Source organism: Lytechinus pictus, chromosome 8 (assembly GCF_037042905.1).
Source record: "Lytechinus pictus isolate F3 Inbred chromosome 8, Lp3.0, whole genome shotgun sequence".
In the NCBI taxonomy this organism is placed as follows: Eukaryota; Metazoa; Echinodermata; class Echinoidea; order Temnopleuroida; family Toxopneustidae; genus Lytechinus; species Lytechinus pictus.
Genome location: NC_087252.1, coordinates 29,041,285 through 29,065,410, shown reverse-complemented (window position 1 = coordinate 29,065,410; position 24,126 = coordinate 29,041,285). Strand labels below are relative to the sequence as shown.

Here is a 24,126-nt window from a genome sequence, read left to right as displayed (position 1 = left end):
GGTAAATCATTGAATATACCAAATTATACAACTCATACAAAGATTCTTGTAATTTGATTGGTTGAAAGCCATTCAATATTTGATCCATTTTGTGCTGCGTGCAAATTTTATTTTCCATTGCACGGCGACCGTGCATTTTTTATTTTTCCATTGCACGGTTGTGCTTTCTCCTTCAGTGTGTACCACTAAGCATGTGTGTATACGTACGTTTTTTTATGTGTGTGTGTTTGCGCGCATCGAATTAAGCGCATCAACAAGGCTGACTGTGCGCACTCAGATTCATGAATCAAAGTGCGTCACAAAAGAACAAAAACAATTAACTGTTTTCATAAACCGGGAAAACAAGAATTTTTCAGAGAAAATGAATTTTCAGACAAAGGCAAAATATGTCTTAATTCCATCTGCTTTAGTTGAATTTTTTCTTATCTATTGTCAAATAACAAAATCTAGAAAATTCGTTGTATAAACCAAATGATGCATGCCTTCATTCGTCCATTATGCGACCTATCCACTCTCGTTGAGGCTGTGTTCACCCCATTGCACTCAGCCTAACGGCTTCGTGCAATGGATTGAACAGAGCCTCAACTCGCGTGAGGATAGATCGTCTAATGAACTCATGTGCATGCATCATTTGTATAATATACCACAGTGGGGGTTCAGAAGGAGATGAGTATGACATGAAGTCATGCTTAAACACCAACGTGCACATTTACATGTTATTTGCAAGTTAACTCTCATTAATGGATACACGGTACACATTGGCTTTTATTTTAGCTGAATTTTGTATTAATGAATGAATTATAGAGGGAGGTGAGTATCCACTCATCACTATCAAGATTTCTCATCTTATCTCATCCCATTTGGATCCAATTCATCACTTCTCTTGTTCTACAGTCCTTTTAAAATGGATGTTCACCCTGACCAAAAGTTTTCTGTAAAAAATAGCAGAAAAATAATCGTAAAAATATTGGCTCAGGTTTGAGGAAAATCTATAAAAAATTAAAACAGTAAATATAAGATTTTTTTTTTTTCAATTCGTTATGTCATACCCGAGCAGCTTCCCCATATATCATGTAGTAAAAAAAATCAATGTCATTTTTTCACAAAAGTTTAACCCTTTGAACCCTATAGGCCGGAATACCGGCCTACAGCCATGTGACTTCAAAAACATGGATTCTAAATGTCAGGTGATCTTTTAAAAATGACGTCATCTTTCTAGTACGTGTAGGAATATTTAGTCGATAATTTCAGTCAAGGTTGGGCGATGATTTCGGAAGGATTTAGCATAAAAAATGGCCCAAATATGCCACTTTTTGTGGCTGCTCGTGTCGTATGTGCGGTAACACACGGTGTAATACGCAGCGAGTCACGTGCTTACTATGGGGAAGCAATTTGTATATCTGACTTTGGTGAAAACAGTGATTTTGAGCCCAAAACAGACACTAAAGTTTATATTTCTGTTTGTAGACTAGGTCTACGAGAAGGTAAACAACGTCAGCCGGCTCGGTCCGGGTACTAGCGGGGGGAAGATGCCGTTGGATCTCGAATCATGGGAGTTTGTGAATGTGGTCGATATATGCAAATAATTCAGGGTATAGGTCACCACCGCCCCTAATAACTCAGGGTTCAAAAATTGAAAGTGTTTTTATTGCACCTGCAGTATACCAGCAGACTAATATTTCACACCCGCTCCTGCATGAAAAAAATATAGTCATCATGAACCATGAAAAATTGAAATGTATGTATTTTATGTCACATTACATGTATATGTGAGGCAGCTTCTCTTCTCATGACGTCACAAATGAAAAAGTTGACATTTTGTTAACTTTCTTAATCTTTGATGGATTTTTCTCAAACCTTCACCGATATTTTAAATTATTTTTTCTGATATTTTACAACAAACTTTTCATCAGGGTGAACTTCCCCTTTAAAGGGATGGTCCGGGCTGAAAATATTTATATCTAGATAAAAGAGTAAACTTCACAGAGCAAAATGCTGAAAATGTCATCAAAATCAGATACCAAATAACGAAGTTATTGAAGTTTAAAGTTTATCAATATTTAGGGAAAACATTTATACGCACATCGTCATGAATATTCATTAGGTGGGCTGATGATATCACATCCCCACTTTCCCTTTTCTTATGTTATTACATGAAATCATAAATGTTTCATTTTTTCATGCATGTGTAAATGATGTGTTCCATTATGATGAAACAAGTTGCGGCAATAAATAACTAATGCACTTAATCATTTATCAATCCAATTGTTTTAGTTTTCGGTGGAAAATTTTTGAATAAACCTTATTTCATATAATAAAATACAAAAGAACAATGGGGATATGACATCATCAGCCCACCTAATGAATATTCATGAAGATATGCCTGGAACTGTTTTACCGGAATAATGCAAATGTTTAAAATTCAGTAACTTGTTATTTGCTATCCGATTTTGATCAAATTTTCTGCATTTTCTCTGTGAATTTTACTCTATTTATTGAGATATAAATATCTCTAGACTGGACTAACCCTTTAAAAACTTTATCTTTTCTCATGAAAGACACTTCTCGCTCTCACACATCTCTTTCTTACCTTTTAATTATACCATCCAGCTATCCTTGTTTGACTAACCACATTGACCTGAATTCACAAAGATGGTTTTGAAAATCATCGGTTGAACCCATGCTTTATGCAGATTTCCTGCATATATTACGCTTAATTTATTGCGCATATTATAAAATACTATGCAAACCTTCATAGATCTACCAATGGGCTCCGTTTCTTTCTCTCTCTTCACAGGTGAGAAGTGTCCAGGAGTGGTAGCACAGTTTGAGGGACGTCCTGGGGTGTTCATTACTGGTCAGGTGACTCCGCCCCTTTCAGATGTCAAGGTCACCATCACGCCGACAAACCAAGCCAAGGGGACAACAGAGGGAGCCCTTACACAGATGACGGACCAAAAGGGACAATACAGGTAGGACTATAAGCTTAACATTTGAGAATTGAACCTTGCCGAGGCAGCCTGGCAAGTAAATCGCTGCAGACAGGCAGTATTAGGTTCCTTTTAGAACAATATATAGCGGAGAATGAGGCAGAGCCAAGTAGCCAGCATCTTCAAACAGCAGTCGAAGCATACACGAATCGAGAATCATCATAGTTAAGGCATTCAAAACATTGCGGCTGCATTGTAATCATTGTACAATATACAATGGGCAGTTGCTACGTCCACAGCGCGTACATATGTCCAACGGCGCCATCTTGATTCCCAGGAGAGATTACCTTGAAATGAAGCTATGGCTTGGGTAGATCATTCAGTGAAGTATTATTGGAGAACACGTTGGTGGGAAGTATGGAAAGTTAGGGGTAATTCCATTGGGTTGGGGCTAAAAATTACAAGATGTTCATGTTGCGTACATATGAACGATTCTATTTTATAGTGAAGATCAATTCAAATGCAGCTAAGTTTTGATGTGTCGATGTAAGGAAGTTCTCCAACCATAGAAGTTCTTGTTTGATCTTGAGATTCTTTCTGGATTTGTTGAAGTTCAAATCATCTAATTTACCAATTACATGGACATCGCAGTCATGTATCATTTGCAATAGACTGTCAGGAGGTGAAATTGTAATACATCATGATGTTTTAGTAATAGGAGTGGGCTATACATGGGTCAAAAATACTTTTTTTGTAATTTCAATATGACAACAGTTTTTTTTTATTCCTTGTAATGTATCTCAACATGAAATGACAATATTTTTTGTCTCGGGTCCGAGAAAAAAAGTGTGCCGGGCCAAAATCCAAAATGGCCGCCAAAACCCCCCAAAATCACAGGTTTGGCCACAATTTTTTTATTTGGTGGTCAATTTCTCTGGTTTTGGTGTCTATTCATATGTTTTTTGGGGCAGGCAATTTGTTTTTCCTATAATTAGTACTTTTAAACCATTATTTGTAGAGTTAAAAGGTAATTATACCTAAATTTTCCCATTTTTGTAGCCTTTTTTCAGCCAAAAAGTAGGTTTTATCATCCTGGGGTTCTGGGATATTAGATGGTACGAGGTCAACAATAGCAAGCAGCTTCATATAGCTATATTGCTTTTATTCCTCCACTTTGGGTTTTACGGATATTTGTGAAATATATCTTATTAAAAAAAAAAAATGTCAATTATCCATTGGGGCTATACAGTATACATATATACAATGTACTGTACATACATACTGCACTGCATAAATGCATTGGCCACCATGACAGATAACAAGGCTTGTATAAACTATAGTGTCATAGAAATGAGCTCTCAGGTTTAGAATAAGATGCCTCAGAAATTGAAGATGTGTTTTGTCTCAGAAATTGAGGACATGTTTTGTCAAATATGCTAATTCAGGGGGCGGAGAGAGGTAATTTACACTGTAGCTATTCTGGGCCCCGTTGCATAAAAATTTACCATTATGTTAACTTAACTTAATGGTAACTTGCATGCAATCCTTTATTCTGATTGGCTGTTGATCAGCGTTACAATGATACTAGTAGTTACCTGACCCCATAAACATAGGCCCAGGCAGTTAGACACCAGAACCAGGTTTTTAAAAAAGCCTCCAAATGAAGAAGATACAGTGTATGGCTAAAAATGTGATGTACGTATATATACATGTATGTGATATTTACATGTAAGTTTAATTTACGTTACTGGTTTCACCATGTACATCAGCTGACAAGGAATCAAATTCACAATCTAATTCTAAACCTTTGAAGCTCATTTATATGACACTATAGTTTATATATACAGGCCTTGTCATATGCCATGGTGGTCAATGCATGGATATATGCAGTGTAGTATGTACAGTGCATTGTACACCGTATAGCCCCTATGGATAAATGACATTTTCTTTTATTTGATAAGATATATTTCACAAATATCCGTAAAACCCAAAGTGGAGGAATAAAAGCAATATAGCTACATGAAGCTGCTTGCTATTGTTGACCTCGTACCATCTAATATCCCAGAACCCCAGGATGATAAAACCCACTTTTTGGCTGAAAAAAGGTTACAAAAATGGGAAAATTTAGGTATAATTACCTTTTAACTCTACAAATAATGGTTTAAAAGTACTAATTATAGGAAAAACAAATTGCCTGCCCCCAAAAACATATGAATAGACACCAAAACCAGAGAAAATGACCACCAAATAAAAAAGTTGTGGCCAAAACTGTGATTTTGGGGGGTTTTGGCGGCCATTTTGGATTTTGACCCGGCACACTTTTTTCTCGGACCCGAGACAAAAAATATTGTCATTTCATGTTGAGATAAGGTAAAAAGAACACAAAAAAACTGTTCCCACAGTAAAACCAAAAATCACCCATTTATAGCCCACTCCTATTAATAAGTAAACTTTATTGGGACACCAATTTTTTGATGAAGTAATCATTCAAAGATATTTGCCTAGTTTAAATGAGACACAGTTTTTGTCTCACCTGCATAGCAGAGTGAGACTATAGGCGCCGCTTTTCCGACGGCGGCGGCGACGGCGGCGGCGGCGGCGGCGTCAACACCAAATCTTAACCTGAGGTTAAGTTTTTGAAATGACAGCATAACTTAGAAAGTATATGGACCTAGTTCGTGAAACTTGGCCATAAGGTTAATCAAGTATTACTGAACATCCTGCCTGAGTTTCATGTCACATGACCAAGGTCAAAGGTCATTTAGGGTCAATGAACTTAGACCATGTTGGGGGAATCAACATCAAAATCTTAACCTAAGGTTAAGTTTTTGAAATGTCATCATAACTTAGAAAATATATGGACCTAGTTCATGAAACTTATACATAAGGTTAATCAAGTATCACTGAACATCCTGCATGAGTTTCACGTCACATGACCAAGGTCAAAGGTCATTTAGGGTCAATGAACTTTGGCCGAATTGGGGGTATCTGTCGAATTACCATCATAACTTTGAAAGTTTATGGATCTGATTCATGAAACTTGGACATAATAGTAATCAAGTATTACTGAACATCCTGTGCAAGTTTCAGGTCACATGATCAAGGTCAAAGGTCATTTAGGGTCAATGAACTTTGGCCAAATTGGGGTATTTGTTGAATTACAGCCATAAATTTGAAAGTGTGTTGGTCTAGTTCATAAAACTTGGACATAATAGTAATCAAGTATCACTGAACATCCTGTGCGAGTTTCAGGTCACATGATCAAGGTCAAAGGTCATGTAAGGTCAAAGAACTTTGGCCACGTTGGGGGTATTTGTTGAATTGCCATCATATCTCTATAAGTGTATTGGTCTAGTTCATAAAACGTGGAAATAAGAGTAACCAAGTATCACTGAACATCTTGTGCGAGTTATAGTAGTTTTCAAAATCAGCACTGCTGCTATATTGAATCGCGTGATGCAGGTGAGACGGCCAGAGGCATTCCACTTGTTTCTTTCTGGGCCCTGTCTTTTGAAGAGTTATGATTGATATGGGCCCTGTCTTACAAAGAGTTACGATTGATCGAATCTATGGAAATTCATCAGTGTCATAATTTTTTATACAGGAAATTTGCAAAATGTCTTTTGTAAACAAAGGAGAACACACCAAATTGTCAAGAAATCAATGAATTTACGGATATACATTCATATCTATAATTTTTTTTGAACAAACATGCATTTTATATGTAGACTTTGCTGGCTTTCCATAGTTGCGATTGATCGGATCAATCGCAACTCTTTGTAAGATGGGGCCCTGATCAACCTTAACTATGGAAAACCAGCATCTAAAATGCATGTTTGTTCAAGATATTTTCTAGATATGATGTTTTCTTGAAAATTCAGTGTGCCTTTCTTTGTTTACAAAGGACATTTTTCACATTTCCTGGAGAGAAAAATATGACCATCATTGGACTTCCATATAGTTTAGGTTGATCGGATCGGGCCCTGGTATGTCACAATGATGGCCCCAACCTGATGGAATGGGGATGACCTTTAGATCATTTTATGAAATACATGTAGCCCTTTCTTTTTCCTCTAAACAAAATCCAACTTTTTTTTTACGTGGGATTCCACTTCAATGGAGAAAATGGTGGGAAATACTGAAAGTTTGATTATTTCATGGAATTGCCAGGGTTCCCAGCCCATCAGGGAAATCAGGGAAAATTGTTTTACTTTTTCCAGTCAGGGAAAATCAGGGAATTTGATAAAAAATACCTTAAATTAGGGGAAAATGCCTCAAATGAGGGAAAAATCAGGGAATTTTGATCGGCCAAAAAGTCGAAAGCACGGTACAGTCAGACTCTGTTATATTTTTTTGCATATCATATCATTATGGTGGTACTATGTAGTTTTACATTATTGTTTTTATACTGAAAATCCATGTAATTCACTGCAGCAACTTATAAAACATGCGAAACTGGGAATGGGTTTAAATAATTATCAGGGAAAAATCATGGAATTTTGTTTTCTTGAAAAGCTGGGAACCCTGAATTGCCCTTTTGCTGTTTATTTCTTTCTCTCTGTCTTGCAGGGTTGGTCCGTTACCGGATACGAGTGAGTATGAAGTAGGCGCTTCTCTTGATGGTTACATCCTAACGCAGGAGGAAGGCAAGCTGGGTTACTTCAGGGCATTCAAGCTGGGCAAGATCAGGATTGAGGTAAGGGTCTCGTCAAAAAATGAAAATACATGTAGGCTCTCGAGAGAGAGGAGGGGGGGGGGGTTGTAAACAAAATTAAAGGGTGACTTAAAGTTTAAGTGGAAGGCCTCCCAGGCATGAAGTTGGTTTTGACAAAAGCTGAAGAAAAAAACAAAGAAACATGTTGGTGAACTTTTGGCAAAAATCATTAGAGATTAATAGCATTAAGGTTTGGTTTTGTGAAATCACATGCAAGCCGCTCCCTAATCGGTCCTGTTATAAAAATTTAATAAAATGTCATTTTCCTCCATATATTTGGGTTGTTTTTATTGATAAAAAGGTCTTCTTATGTCATCTTATACTGTTAGGTTACCAAATTCAGTTTGATGATTTAATGCTTAATGTAGAAATATCATCATTACCATCCAGTCTACAATTTAACATTCATATATCTTAAATTAACGATGAGGACATTAATGATACATTAGTGTAAATATTTTCCTTAAAGGAGAATGAAACTCTTGGAGCAAGTTAGCTTTTGTGAAAGCAGAAAAATCAAAGAATAAGATCAACAAAAGTTTGAGTGAAATAGGACTAACAATAGAAGAGTTGTGAGCATTTGAGTGTCGAGATCCCTAATGCTATGGAGATCCTCCCATTGGCAACGCGACCAACATCTATGATGTCACAGATGAACAACTGTCCCCTTTTGGACACTGAAAATATACCCCAAAACATCTCTTTTTGCTCTTTCTAATCATATGACAAACGATTCATCAATGATATAATGTTGTGAAACCTCTGTACTTGTCCTCTCATAAAGAGAACACCTCACCTTGTGATACTGTACATGTATACTCTATAAAAATGAGAATATAAGTGAAATATGTACTAAAGTAATGAGGGAGTTGTACGTGTGTGACATCACAGATCTTGGTCGCATTGCCAATGGGAGGATCTACATGGCATTAGTGATCTCAATATTCAAATGCTCATAACTTTCTTATTATTCATTCAATCTTTCAACAATATGTTTCTTTGATTTTTCTCTTTGATATGGTTTCAGCTGGTTTCAAGGGTTTCATTCTCCTTTAAGTGTCATTTTAATGCTTTGCATTAATTACTAAAACTGAAACATTACTGAATTTTGACAAAAAAATAAACCACAGGTGACAGATGGAGAGAACAGCGCCCTCTCAGGCGTGCTTCTGTCATTGAGTGGCGGAAACTTCCGTAGCAACAACCTCACCAAGGATGACGGTATCTTGACCTTCGGTGACCTTGGACCAGACACCTACTTCCTGCGAGCCTTGATGAAGGAGTTTGAATTTGAACCAAGTACCCAGATGATAGAGGTCAGCGAGGGGTCGGTCGTAGACATCAAGGTCAAAGGTCGTCGAGTGGCCTTCAGGTGAGCCAGCTAAGATGCTGAATGTGCTATATCATTTCATTTTATAAAATGGTAATAATAGAAGCAGTAGTGTTTGTAACATGTTTTTATTACTTTGTTTGATATTCCTACAGTTGTTATGAATTAGTGACGTCCCCAAAGGAAAATCCTGAGCCCTGAATCTCAGCTGAATCAATTTATGCTGTCTTTCTTACATTTTTATCTTTGTTCTATTTTCTAAAGCCGTTTTGATTCTGTTACGTCACTAAACAGAGAATCTGAGCCAGGATTCTCTATTATGAATTTAATGAATGAATTTATTGAATTTCCACAATCAAAATAAAAGTGTACAAAGTAAGCATATTATAGTGCAGTGGAGGGGATAACAAAAGTAGAATTACTTATCTAGGTTATCCCCTTACAAAACAACAAGTACACATAAAACATATAAAATTATACATTTCAATGTAATACAACAAAAAAATCACTAAGTAAATAATTTACAATTACGGTAAACATAATCATGTATATACACACACACACACCCACGCACACACTTACACTCGATACACATGCAGGAAAATCCTATCTCTTATCGCGCTGTAACAAAAAGTGCCTATATCTCCTTTTGAATGAGTTCATTGTTGGTTTTTCTCTTAAAATTACTTCAATATTGTTCCAAATTTCTGGACCTTTAAAGAAAATAGAAAATTTTGAGCTGTTTGTTCTTGTTTGGGGAAAATGATATTTACTGGATGATCTTGTATTATAATTGTGAAAATCAGAATTGAATTGAAAATATTTTGAAATTTCAATGGGAATTTTATTTCTGTAACAAAGATACATAAAAATTGCAATATTATAGAGATTTAAATCATAAATATTCAAAATCTGTAATTGAGAAAAAAGTGGCTTCGAGTGGGCAAGATAAGACGACTTTGTAATGATACGGACAACCTTTTTCTGCAATAGGTAGAGTCTGTTTATATATGAGCTATTTGAATTACACCAGGCTATATTACAATAGTTTAAATAAGGTAAAATAATTGCACTGTATATAGTCATCAATATGAATTTTGGCAAGAATCGTAATCTGTTGATAATACCAACTCCTTTGGAAACTTTGTTACAGACGATACCAATGTGTTCATGCCATGTTAATTTGTTGTCTATTGTCACCCCTAAGAATGTTAATGAAGATACTAATGAAATTTTTTTATCCCCCATATTTACATGAAATTGAGTATCTAAATGCTTATTCGTAAATACCATATAATTTGTTTTTTTAATATTAAGTACTAGTTTATTTACAGATAACCATTTATCTAAAAGTACCAATTCACGATTGAATTTATCATTTAGTAACTGTGGGTTTGTATGTGACATGAAAACACTGGTATCATCTGCAAACTGAATAAAATCAAGATGACACGATACATTGTAAATATCATTCATATAAATAAGAAATAACAACGGGCCTAAAATTGAACCCTGGGGCACTCCACATCTGCTGCATTCTGTTTCGGAAGTAATATTGTTAACATATACAAACTGTTTACGATCAATTAAATAGCTTTGACACCAATCTAATAACACACCCCTTATACCATAATTACTGAGTTTGTGTAACAAAATAAAATGATCAAGAGTATCAAAGGCTTTTGACAAATCAAGAAATAAACCCAACATAATTTCTTTCTTGTCAAAACAATTGCTAACTTTATGGATGAACTCAAGAAGTGCAGAAGACGTGGAATGCCCCGGTCTAAAACCATACTGATGTTCTGAAATGATATTACATTTTTCAAGAAAGTCATATAACCTGGAGTAAAAACACTTTTCAAGAATTTTAGAAAAGACAGGAAGAACAGATATGGGTCTGTAATTACTTACATCATTATGAGCACCACCTTTGAAAACTGGAATTACTTTGGATATTTTCATTTTATCAGGAAATACACCTTTGGCTATAGACATATTGAAGATTTTACAAAGAGGAACACAAATGACATGAATAACACGTTTAACAACAGATATGTGTACATTATCAAAACCAGGACTGGAATTCTTTTTCAATTTACAAACTATTTCAATTATTTCTTTACAAGTGACAGGTGGAAAAAATGCAGTTTTCACATTGTTCTTTAAGAATGTTTGATAATTTACATTAGAATATTGCACATTTCCCCTTAAGTTGTAACCAATGTTGACAAAATATTCATTGAATATGTTAGAGATTGCAGATTCATTTTGAATCAAATTATTATCATGAGAAATTTCTACTATTTTCTTCCTATCTTTCTTTTTTGTACCAAGTATGTCTTGTAAAACATTCCATGTTTTCCGCATGTCACCCATAGCATTATCAAATTTATGTTTATAAAAGTTATGTTTAGCTTTTTTTAGGTCATTGTTCAACTTGTTTCGAAACTTCTTATATTTTTCGTGTCTATAAGCTGTTCGATTCTGAAGATATTTTCTATATAACTTGAATTTTTTATTGCACATAATACTCAGTTCCTTTGTGATCCATGGTTTGTTTTGTTTGCTCTTTTTTATTTTTACAGTTTTAATAGGGAAACAATCATGATAACATTCTAAAAATTGATGTAGGAAACAACTGTAACTATGATTTGGATCTTCATTAATAATCCATTTAATATTCTTGAGTTTATCCATAAACCTACCTATATTCACTTCACTAAGGTCACGTTTTTCAAAGGAATATGATTGACTTTTATTCTTTTCTTTTTTACAAATACTAAATATAGGTAAATGATCGCTGATGTCTGCAATCAAAACACCTGACATAATATGTACAAGTTTATTAGTAAAAATATTGTCTAAAAGGGAACTTGTATTATGAGTGGTACGTGTTGGAAAATATATTAACGGATACATAGAATTGATCATGAGAATATCTAAAAATTTGTCAACTGTTGAACTATTAAGGGAATTCATTAGATCGATATTAAAATCCCCAACTAAGAAGAGATCTTTATTTTCTTTATTAATAGATTCTAGAATAAGATTCAGCATTCCAAGAAAAGTAGGAATAGATTGACCTGGAGGTCTATATATTGAACCAAATACTGTTTTTTTTTTTATAAGTATTAAATTCAATGAAAATGGATTCTATACAATCATTATTCACATCAAGATCTTTTCTATGTATAAAGTTAAGATCATTACGAATGAAAATCCCTACACCACCTCCTCTTTTCTTTTCTCTTGATTTTCCAATAAATACGTACCCACTTATATTAAATGGTATATCATCAGGTTTTAACCAAGTTTCAGAGACTCCTATTGCACAAAATGTAAAATCTAAAATACTAAGTAGAGATAAAAGAGAATCACCATTTTTAAATATACTTCTACAATTTACATGCATGCATGAAAATACATCTCTTAATTCATTCAACTCCAGATTATTAATGCAACTATTGAATTCCTCAGGTAAGTATACATGTAACTCTTTGGCGGGCTCACTATCACAATCTTCATTCAAACTTGGAGATAAAAATTGTTTCAATTTAGAAATATTTACGCCATGAACAGAATTGCTCGAACTGTCAGAAATAGGCATTTATCCCACAATACACATACATTCACACACCTACATACAAATGCATACAATAAATAGATAAAATAAATAATGAGTAATTAGTAAGAAAATATGAAAAATAGGAAAATTGATGCAATCCATGTGGTCTTTCTTAACATGTGATACTTTATTCTATTTTTCTACAGCTGTTATGCGCTGAATAAGATTAATGTGTCTGTAGTGTTTGCATTGTGTGTTACTTTATTCTTTTTTCCTACTGCTGTAATGGATCAGTGACATCACTTATCAGAGAATCTTGGCCAGGAATCTCTGTGGAAGCAATCTATGTCGTTTCCCGTGCTTGTGTTACTATTTGTGTTTTCCTACAGCTGTTATGTGCTGAATAAGTTTAATATTGTGTGTAGTGTTTGTCACATGTGATACTTTATTTTGTTTTCCTCCAGCTGTTACGGTTCAGTGACGTCACTAAACGGAGAGCCAGAGCCGGGCATCTCTGTTGAAGCTCACTCAGAGGAGAGCTGCGGTCAGGTCGTAGAGGAAAGTGTGTCGGACGAGGAAGGCAACTTTAGAATCAGGGGACTCCAGGTAGGTCAGAGGTCAAATGTCATTCACCATTTTGTTATTCGGAGAAAGCTAGAATAAAACGAATTCTCAGATAGAATTTTAAGGCCTGGATTGTTTTACTCTTACTTGTTTCATGTAAGGGTTGTCATGGTCTAGTGGTTATGACTCTTGTCTTTCAGTCTGAGGGATGTGGGATTGATTCCAAGCCATTGCTTGTTTTCCTTCGGCAAGAAGTTCCTTGAATGCTCAAGGGCCTGATCAAGGTAGCAGCGCTAAAGCCGAGGTAATAATAGCTTTATCATATGAACCTGGGCCCGCTGTTAGAAAAGTTATTTTAACTGAAGTGGCTACCCTGGGTAAAATATGACAGAGTACCTGTATTGATATTTTTATTAAACGCTTGAACAGTCAATCCGGGATCTGTGGCTCAGGCCTTATTTTAATCATGTCTTTTGCATTGTCTTGACTTAATCGAGGATAAATATTACTGTTTTTATCATAGCCAAACTGTGACTACAAGATCCAGCTGAAAGACTGTGAGAGCAACGGTCATATCGAGAGAGCATCGCCAAAAACACAAACCGTCACCGTGAGTACAGGCATTCTCATTCTTATTCCTTATGACAAATTAGTTGTTAAATATATATCAAAAAAACTTTGTGACCAGAATTAAGGTTGTTTTGATTGTACCATGGTATAAATGTGGAGCGTTGTGGATTAGTCTCCGGACTTTGAAACAGGGGGTCGTGGGTTCAAATCCCATCATCTGCATTTATATGTGGGTCGGATAGTTGCTAGCTGCTCAGCGCAAATGCAATGTGCCGCTTATTTGCTCATTCGTGCATGGGTACGGGCTGTGGGCTTACATTACATGTGCACGCCAAAACACCCAGCTTATGTTCCATAAACGTGTAGCAAGAGTTGATGAAATTCTTATTTGATGGTTCCAAGGTTGATAAATGATTATGTGATTAATGCAGCAGATATTTCCTAAAGCATAAAATAACCAGTGGGAAGGTTCTTTTATTTACACTAACAACCTTGCATTGCTTTCGTGTATAAATAATTCATGTTTTCATTTATTGGATTATAGATTGGCCAAAAAGTGATCAAGGATTTGAGGATCATTGTGTTCAGACATCTCAACCAATTTGATATAGGAGGAAATATTGTCACTCCGCATGAATACTTGGCATCGTTGAAGGTAAGAGAGAAGAAGAGAGAGAGAGAGAGAAGGGGGGGGAGAAAGAGAGAGGGAGGAAGATTGTCACACCATTAACCCACTGTCAACTGGAACTAGGCGGTACCTATACAAAGTCTATGAGAATCACAGATTTCAGTATTCAAAGGGGTAAAGTTGAGGGACCAATAGCCGGTCTTTTAATTTGGTCAAGTGGCGTGAGACTTGATGGAAAAAAGCCATGAAATGTTGCTGCATGATCCTTTCATGTTACAGATATATTGAGAAGAATGTCAAGGGGGCTAAAATAAATAGGGTTTAAAGTATTGGAGAGAGAAAGAATCATTGCCACTCCACATGAAAAGTTGAAAAGGGTTGCTGAGGGAGCTGGAGGAACAGAGAAAGAAAGAGACATGCAGAAAGAGATAGAGAGAGAGATACAGACAAACAGAGTTAGAGACATACTGACAGGGGGTTAAGTGACAGAGAGAGAGCTAGGAGGAAACATTATTAGCATTTATTTATTCATCATTCATTCATTCATTTATTAATTAATTTATTTATAATCTAGTTAGTTAGTTAGCAAGTTAATTAGTCAGTCAGTTAGTTGAGGCCCTGTCACATCGTTTCGAGCAAGCCTTGCAAAGTTTTGAGCACGTTAAAAACTTTTCTGCCAGCAAATCAGACTTGCGTGCGCTTCTGCGTGTGAGATGCGTGAGAGATACTGTCAATGCGGGCGATTCGCGGGTAACAAAAATAGTCACCCGCAAGTCACACCCAAGGCTTGCCTGGAACGATGTGACAGGGCCTTTAGTTAATTAGTCAGTTAGTTTTATTCTAACAAGGTAGCCCCATTAGCAATTGCCATGCTGTTTTACTTGGTTGCCCTACGTAACATAAAAACACAAAGAATACAAACATTTATATAATAAAATAAACAGAAGATACTGTACCTAAATAAAACAAAAGTCATTGGCAAGCTCTGCTAATCAAACTTATTATACTTGTTGGTAAGTGAGGAGGACATTGTTTCATTTCTGACATTGTTTTATATTCTTTTTATTTTCCAGGTATCTTTATACAGTGAGGAGGATCCTGACTCGCCCATTCATACACTGTCATTGGAGACGGGAAGTTTCTTTCAATTCTCTGCTGTACCTAATGATGGGAGGGTAAGTCAAATTAAGACCAGGGTCCCGTCTTACAAAGAATTGCGATTGATCCGATCAACCACAACTATGGAAAGCCAGCAACGTCAACATCTAACGTGCATGTTTGTTCAAAACATTTTCCAGATATGATGCATATTGATACATTCATTGTTTTCTTGAAAATTCAGTGTGCTTCTCTTTATTCACAAAGGACATTGTGCAAATTTCCTGTGGTAGAAATTATGACGTTGATGGATTTCCATATAGCTGAGGTTGATTTGATCGATCGTAACTCTTTGTAAGGTGGGGCCCAGTTGTTGTGTGCTGTAAAGATTGTGACAGGCAGGGGTAGCTAAAGGGCATGTGACGACATAAAGGTGGTTAACATGATGTAATACTCTCTAAATTCTATTTCACTATCATATGACGTCTATGATTTAATAAAATATGCTCACTGACCCCTTCGTTCACAATGTATTTTTTCCCCCTGACATACATGTACTTCAATGATTACTGGTTTGTGAATAATGGTTTTGTTTGTTATTTCAGAGATACATGATCAAGCTCGAGTCCACCTTACCCAGATCAAGCTATGATTTTACATTACCAGAAGCAAGCTTTACAAGCACTGGATACCAGAAACATGTCACACTGCCGTTCAGTCCTCAGGTGAGATGGTGGGGAGGGAGGGAGGTGGTGATGATGATAGGGATGATCGTGATGAGGATGATGATCATAAGGATGATGATGATGATGAGGATGGGGGATGATGCGGACAAAGTGGGGATGATGATGATGGTGATGAGGAGGAGGATGATGCGGACGAGGTGGAGTATGATGATGATGGTGATGATGATAATGATGATTATAAGGATGATTGTGATGATAATGATGATGATGATGATGGTGGTGGTGGTGAGGCAGATGATGATGTTAATGGTAATGATGATGATAATTGTGATGGTGATGATGATAAGGATGATGATGATGGTGATGATGATGATGATTTTATTTTATTTATTTATGTATTTATTTATTTCTGATATTTTGACAGGGTAGCCCATTCACCAATAAGTAGTGGTCTTCCCTGGGGCCCTGAATAACAATAAAAATATTTACAAAATGCATAACGTATGTACAGAATGTTACGGCATTAAGATTCACATTAGGATTTGAATGTAAAACGAAACATTAACAAACTTTAACAAACATTAACAAACTGATGATGATGATGATAGTGATGATGTCGATGGTGACAATAATGATGATGATGGGATGATGATGGTGATGATTGTGAGGATGATAATAATGGTGGTGATGTTGTTGATTATGATGATGATGGCATTGGATTTTGATGGCGACGTTGATAAATATTATTGATAATGATAAATTGTAATGATTATGATGATCACGATGGTTGTGATTGATGCTGTCCTAAATAAAAAAAAATTCCATTCAACCCGTTTACATGTAGCCATAATGATGTGTAAGATCAACTTCTTTACTCAATATCTCCTCTCTCTCTCTTTCTCTCTCTCTCTCTTAATAGAAACGTGCCGTTGAGCAGGAGGTTATGCAAGGTTCATATTTCGCCCTTCCTCTGGTTGTAGCACTCATTGCTGTGGGTGTTAACCATGCCAAGGTTAGCTTATCTTAGATAATCGTCCCTCTTTGGGGGAGAGATAGAATGTATGAAGGAAATTACTGAAGATCACAGTGGATGAATGATGGTACTTTACAACATATGACTCTGTTCTGCCACAGAAGAAGACAAAGGAGAAGATGAAGAGGAGGGAGAAGGAGGACAAGAGAAAGGAGGGGGAGAAGAAGAAGGAAAAGGAGGGGGAGAAGAAGAAGAAAAAGGAGAAGAAGGAGGAGGGAGAAGGAGAGGAAGAAGAGAAGGAATAAGAAGAAGGAGGGAGGGGTAGGAGGTACATGTAGCAAGCTAACTGATATAGTAGTATCTATGATGGCTGAGACATGAAGAGAACAGAAATTGTTTCTGCAAAACTATGTTTGGTCAGGGGGGGAGAAAAAATTAGAAGAGAAAAGTATTGATTTAAAGTTATTGGCCCGTATTCTGAAGTCGGGTTTAACTTAAAGTTGTGGTTTAAGTATAGGAAGCCAAAAGTATCAATTTTTTTTTATTAAGTTGTACGTTTCTTATGTTTACTATGCTCTTTCCTGATTCATCAATGGTGGAGACAATAACCTATTTATACTTCCTAAACAATTATGAATGATTTGAGAGCCAAATGAGCTGAAATATGATATCTCTACCGTTAGTTATTTATGGAACAATTGGCTATCCATACTTAAACCACAACTTTAAACCTGCTATCAGAATATGGGCCATTAAGTTTAATCATGCAAAATCGGATAAAAGAAAATGTAGTTGGCTGTACAGAAAAATAAACATATCAAAAAATTAAAAGCAGGAGATTGATGTATTTTCAATGATTTTTTCTCTCTCAACATTTACTTTTTTTGTTTTACCATCAGATCCTGCCATTTATACTTCAGTTCGGACAGAGCATGCGAGGCTTACAGAGCACCGCCCCCACCAGCAGACCAGAGACGGTCAACGTCGACGCCGATTTGTCACGGCAACGCAAGAAAGTCAAGCCAAGGAAGACATGACGATACTCTGCTTTGTCGTAGGTTTATGTTGGTAGATAGCAAAAGCTTATTAGCCGACGAATGCCTTGTAAAATGTCTGTGCTGTGTTTTAAAAGGGGAAGTTCAACCCTGACAAAAAGGTTTATTGTAAAAATAGCAGAAAAAAAAGTATTGGTGAAGGTTTTAGGAAAATCAGTCAAAGAATTTAAAAGTTATTCAAATTTTAATTTTTTGATTTATGATGTCATATGCGAGCAGCTCCCCATGTATCATGAGTTAGAAATATCAATGAAATGTCATTTTCTCAAAAGATGAAAATGGGTTTTATTGTAACTTTAGTATATCAACAGACAATTTTTTTTTGTCTGTGCGTTTGTTTTTCTTTCATCCACTTAATCGAGGTATTCATTCACAATAATATGTTCATGTATATATATATATATATTTGTATATATATATATATTTCTCTACATCTGTGTTTAAGGCGATTTTTTTTGTCTTCTTTTGTTGTTCGTATGGCACCTTAACGCCCTCTACCTTCGTCTTTACGTCTATATGTGTATTATGACGGAATAAAGCCATTCATAGACTTCGCCCTTTCGTAGGATGTAGGCATACATGTATATATATATATATACATGTATATATATATATATATATATATATATATATAGTGTGATGATAAGTTTACTTCTACCAATCGCTGTTGAGTTGTGAATATTAAACATAATGAGATGAGGCAATATATATAATAAAATAATATAAATTATAATATAATATAAATTATAATTAATATAAATTAATATAAATTAATATAAAATAATATAAATTATAATTATATATAATAAAAAAATTCAATTCATGTAATAAATTAAAATTCGTTCACTTTTTTTTAATTGAGTAGATAATTTCACACCTGGTTCTGAAAGAAGAAAATTTTTAGTCATCACGAACCATTAGAAAATTTGAATTATTGTGATGAGGCAATATATATAATAAAATAATATAAATTATAATATAATATAAATTATAATTAATATAAATTAATATAAATTAATATAAAATAATATAAATTATAATTATATATAATAAAAAAATTCAATTCATGTAATAAATTAAAATTCGTTCACTTTTTTTTAATTGAGTAGATAATTTCACAGTTAAATATTAACTTATTGTGATGAGGCAATATATATAATAAAATAATATAAATTATAATATAATATAAATTATAATTAATATAAATTAATATAAATTAATATAAAATAATATAAATTATAATTATATATAATAAAAAAATTCAATTCATGTAATAAATTAAAATTCGTTCACTTTTTTTTAATTGAGTAGATAATTTCACACCTGGTTCTGAAAGAAGAAAATTTTTAGTCATCACGAACCATTAGAAAATTTGAATTTATGTATTTTTATTACATAACATATGGGGCTGCTGCTCGTATGTGATGTCACAAATCAAAATCTTGAAATTCAAATAACTTTCTTAATCTTTAATGGATTTTTCCTCAAACCTTTACCATTATTGTTTATTATTTTTTTCTGGTATTTTGACAACAAAGTTTTCGTCTGGGTAAACTTTCCCTTTAAGCAGGGATCCTCCTATCAAGGTACTTTGAGTCTATTCATAGTGGCTTTCCTGCATTTCGAGTTATTTTGTCTTTGATGACATGTGAGATCTGGGCCCCGTTTTACAAAGAGTTACGATTGATCCGATCAACCGCAACAATGGAAAGCCAACAACGTCAACATCTATGATGCATGTTTGTTCAAAATATTTTCTAGCTATGATGCATATTCATGCAATAATTGTTTTCTTAAAAATTCCTTGCGCTTCTCTTTGCATACAAAGGACATTGTGCACATTTTTCGTAGAAAAAATTATGACTGATGGATTTTCATAGAGTTACGATTGATCTGATCAACCTCAACTACATGGAAATCCATCAATGTCATAATTTTTCTACAGGAAATTTTTTACAATGACCTTTGTAAACAAAGAGAAGCCCACTGAGTTTTCAAGAAAACAATTTATGTATGCATATTATACAGCATATCGAGAAAAAACTTTGAACAAACATGTAATGTAGATGTTGACATTGCTGGCTTTCCATAGTTGTGGTTGATCGGATCAATAGTAAGTCTTTGTAAGACGGGGCCCTGGTAATGAAAGGCTGCTTGCAGGATTCCTGTGCAAATGATGCAGCTCTTGACTTTTGACAAGGTACCTTAATGACCTGGCTAGATTTAGCAATTTAGGGATGGGGTGTTGCAAGAAACTTGCGATCAATTGCAAGTCTATTTTTGGTCCCTAAATCTATCATATGTCTTGCAGTTAATTGCAAATTAGTGATTGATTGCTAATCTGCTCCTTGAAACAAGAAGTTTAATCAGATCTGCTCTAACTAACGTTGATCTATCAGTTGTAAAATTGCAACAGAATATTTGCAATTGAACGCAAATATTTTCTTGCAACACCCCCACTATGTTGCAAGGTTGTGCAAGCAATTTTAGTTACCTCGCTTCATGTACATGTAAAGAAGCAGTTTTAATTACAGACGAGCCTTGGTGTAACAAGGTCCTGCAAGCAATGTTAGGTAACCTGGGGGGTGTTTCACAAAGATTTTAAGTATGACTTCGAGTTGTGTGAGGTATAAGAGGCATGACCGCATTGGTCAGATCACGCAAAGAGGACGCGCACTACTGCGTATTGATCGATAAGATTGCACGTTGCATATCATGTACGCGTTAACACTTAAGTGCAACACTAAGTCATACTTAAATCTTTGTGAAACACCCCCCAGTACGCATTTGGCACCCAATTTTATAGTCACAACCTACAGTGTAGCTGTGAGACTGCTTATTGACGAACAAGGGTTGGTTTCATGAATCTTTCTATCAATAGCAGTATGTGAGCAATTGTTAAAAGCTATAATGAAGATATACAATATCAGTTGCATTTGTCCGGGATTGGTAACCAGTTTTATGTATCTTTGCTTTGGGCATGTGTCAGAAACTTCATGCTGGATGTATTCACACCATGTTTTGTATGTATTGTCTCTTAGACTTTTGTTTAGTTAAATAATATCTAAATTTACATATTTTGTCTCCAAATTTCTGATGCAGTCAGGTCATTGAGAGTTTGATGGTTGAGTATTTTTGTTTCATGTAGGTTATATGGTTTCACAATATTTGCACTGGCGACAATTCCTCTGGGGTTAAAATTTGGTTTTATTTCTGGTTTAGGATAGGGTATACTGTTAAATCCAGGGTTGAAGTTGGTCATTTCGTTAACGTGTGGAATTTACAGCGAAGCAATTGTCGCCAGAGCAAATGTCATGGATCCGGTTATACATGTTTATCAGGGGCTTGTTTCCTAAAACTTGGTATACTAACAAATTTGCAATAACAGTTTTAAAGCGACACCTCATACGGCACCTTGACAGAGTATATAAGGCCTGCTTTTACAAAATTTGCTCATTATCTTGGAGACAATTTTTTTTTTCATTAGGGAGTCAAAATACAGTTTTGGGAATCACTGAGTTAGTTTGGTTTAATTCTATAGGTATTATGTAGTTTGTAAATTAGAAAGAAGTTCATCATTACTTCTTGTCTTGTATCTGATATGATCTATTTGTGTAAAAATTTGTTTTTATTGAAATTATAATGATGACCTAATGTATCATATTGTGATAAGTAATGAATCCTACTGCAATAAAATCACTTTAAAATATGTGTATGTACATGTATGTTTTGACTGTTTACGTACCGTTTTGTATCGAGAAATCGCCCAGAAATTATCTTTATGGATAATTTTTTTTTAAGTGAATTAAGATTTTCTTTCTGGTCGGTGATTGTTTCCTTTCTGGTCGGTGATTTTAAGTAGATTTTGCTCGAAGGACATACATTACGTTTATTGCACAATCCGTTCACTTTTGTACCTTCTAATGATGACAATCGCTTATATAGCACTTACAATTAATTGTATCAGAAGTCTCAAAGTGCTCTACAGTAAAGCAGCATGATTACCATCACTTAAAGTGATCATTTCACTTTGTTCTGATTTAAAAAATTCTCCTTTTGGTTCTTGAAAATGGGCTAAACATTAGGCTTATAGTGTAAAAATACCATCCCAAAAGTTTCATAGTATTATATTTACAGGATCAATTTTAATACCTTGGAGATGTAAACCAAAGTTTGAAATAATTGGGAGTTGGTTTCAATGACTATGTGTATACAGGGAATCTGTGCACCACAACACATTAATTCTAGATGAACACAGCATGACCTACATACAGTGTGTACAAGGTATACACTGAATGTACAGTGCAGCTAATAGTGTGTGTATAGGAGATACACACAACAGAAGGCAGTCAAAATAGCCAACGGACTTTTTGAATTGGAGAAAACTGGTCATAAGCTGAACCCGTCTACTAGACGGTTCTCAAAATCAGGCTAATAAATTGCTACTTGTATTTAAATTAGAGTTTTTCATCCTATATTGTGGTCTGTTACAGGGTTTTTGAGGACAAATACAGGCACTCATACGCACGTTTCAACTCAGTTTGAGAATTCTTTAAATCAGCTGCTCACAAAGTTAAACGATCCCTTTAATTAGTATTGCAACTGTTAAGCCCGTCTCACACTATGCAATTCGTTGCGATCCGAATTTCAAATTAATTGTGATAACATTTGATATGGATATTTCATGTAATAAAATATTACAGATCAGAGTACAGAATAGTGGTAGGACTACTGAAATCGAAATTCAGTCCAGTTAGAGCCTTCCTGAATGAATAAAATGAAATTCAATTCCAAATTGTGTCGACGTCATCATCGGCTGCGACTTGAAGCCGATTTGGACTTTACTCCGACCATAGTGCTTGCCGCAAAGTAAAAAAGATGATTTTAGTTTTCCTAACAATATGCCAAACTTTAAATAAAATAATTTTACTTCTTGCAACTTTCATATTTAATGTTAAATGCGATTTCTTGAAAAATTGAGTCGCACCGGATCGCATAGTGTGAGACGGGCTTTAGGAGCAATGCTTACATGTAACTTTTACTATTGTCACATTTAGTTCATTTACAACAAATGGTATTACTATTATTTTAATGTATTTTTTTTTTACCAGAAAGGTGATTATGTAAATGTTGACCATGTTGAAATTAAATTTAAAAATTCAAATAAATCTTTCGGATATTGTCTTGAATTTATCATGTGTCTCCTCCGTTCTATCAAGATAAATCTACCATTTTTATGCCATGTAGAAAAAAAAATAAAATCAGAGAAACAGAAAATTTGGCACTTAACCTATCTAGGCCGGGGGGGGGGGGGGGGCTCGGAGGCCCCCCTCGAGACCAACTTTGCGTCACCCGGGTACGTGGTTCCGAAATTACGCAACATTATGTGAATGCATGTCAGACCAAAAATTGCTCAAAAACATGATTTTGTGTACAAAGTCAATGCAAACTGTGTTTTCAACCAAAAATCATAAATGTATGATTATTTTTTGTTTTGCTGGTCTAAATGTATTTATTTTATGCTTTTTATTATCTCAAATGAGTCCCCAGCAAATTTCATTGAAAAAACAATGAAAAACAAAAGGTAAAAAAACAGAGAAATACATAAGAAATTGCAAAAAACAATATAATACTTAAGAAAATGATTTGATATCGCAATTTTGTTCATGTACACTTGCTAAGAACACCACAAAGAGTTTCTATACCAAAAATTAGAACATTTGGAGCTTTATTTAGGGAGTTAGAGGAAAAAGTATGATTTTGCATACTAATTACGCATAAATTAGCATAATCACTTAATAGCAATTTGCATGGAATAAATAACTATACAATTTTTTAGATTATGTCCCAGACAACCCGCGTGCCAATTTTCGGCACGATCACGCGGTCGAGATCTCAAGGGGGGGCCTGGGAGCCCCCCCCCCCCCTCCCCCGGCCATATGAACTCCCAAAATACCCCGGCCTAGATAGGATTAAAAAGGGAAATCAGGGCCCCGTCTTACAGAGTTAC

General features: G+C 35.0%; 1 protein-coding gene across 1 annotated transcript; it reads left to right on the top strand.

Annotated features, from left to right (window-relative positions):
• Positions 1 to 2,742: 2,742 nt before the first annotated feature.
• Positions 2,743 to 23,280, top strand: LOC129266563 (BOS complex subunit NOMO1-like). Its single transcript, XM_064104192.1, has 10 exons — positions 2,743 to 2,972; positions 7,500 to 7,626; positions 8,775 to 9,016; positions 13,007 to 13,148; positions 13,630 to 13,716; positions 14,221 to 14,331; positions 15,378 to 15,479; positions 16,008 to 16,127; positions 17,008 to 17,100; positions 17,961 to 23,280. The coding sequence occupies exons 1-10, from the start codon at positions 2,743 to 2,745 to the stop codon at positions 18,096 to 18,098; spliced, it is 1,392 nt and encodes a 463-aa protein (XP_063960262.1). The 3' UTR covers positions 18,099 to 23,280.
• The last annotated feature ends 846 nt before the right edge of the window (positions 23,281 to 24,126 follow it).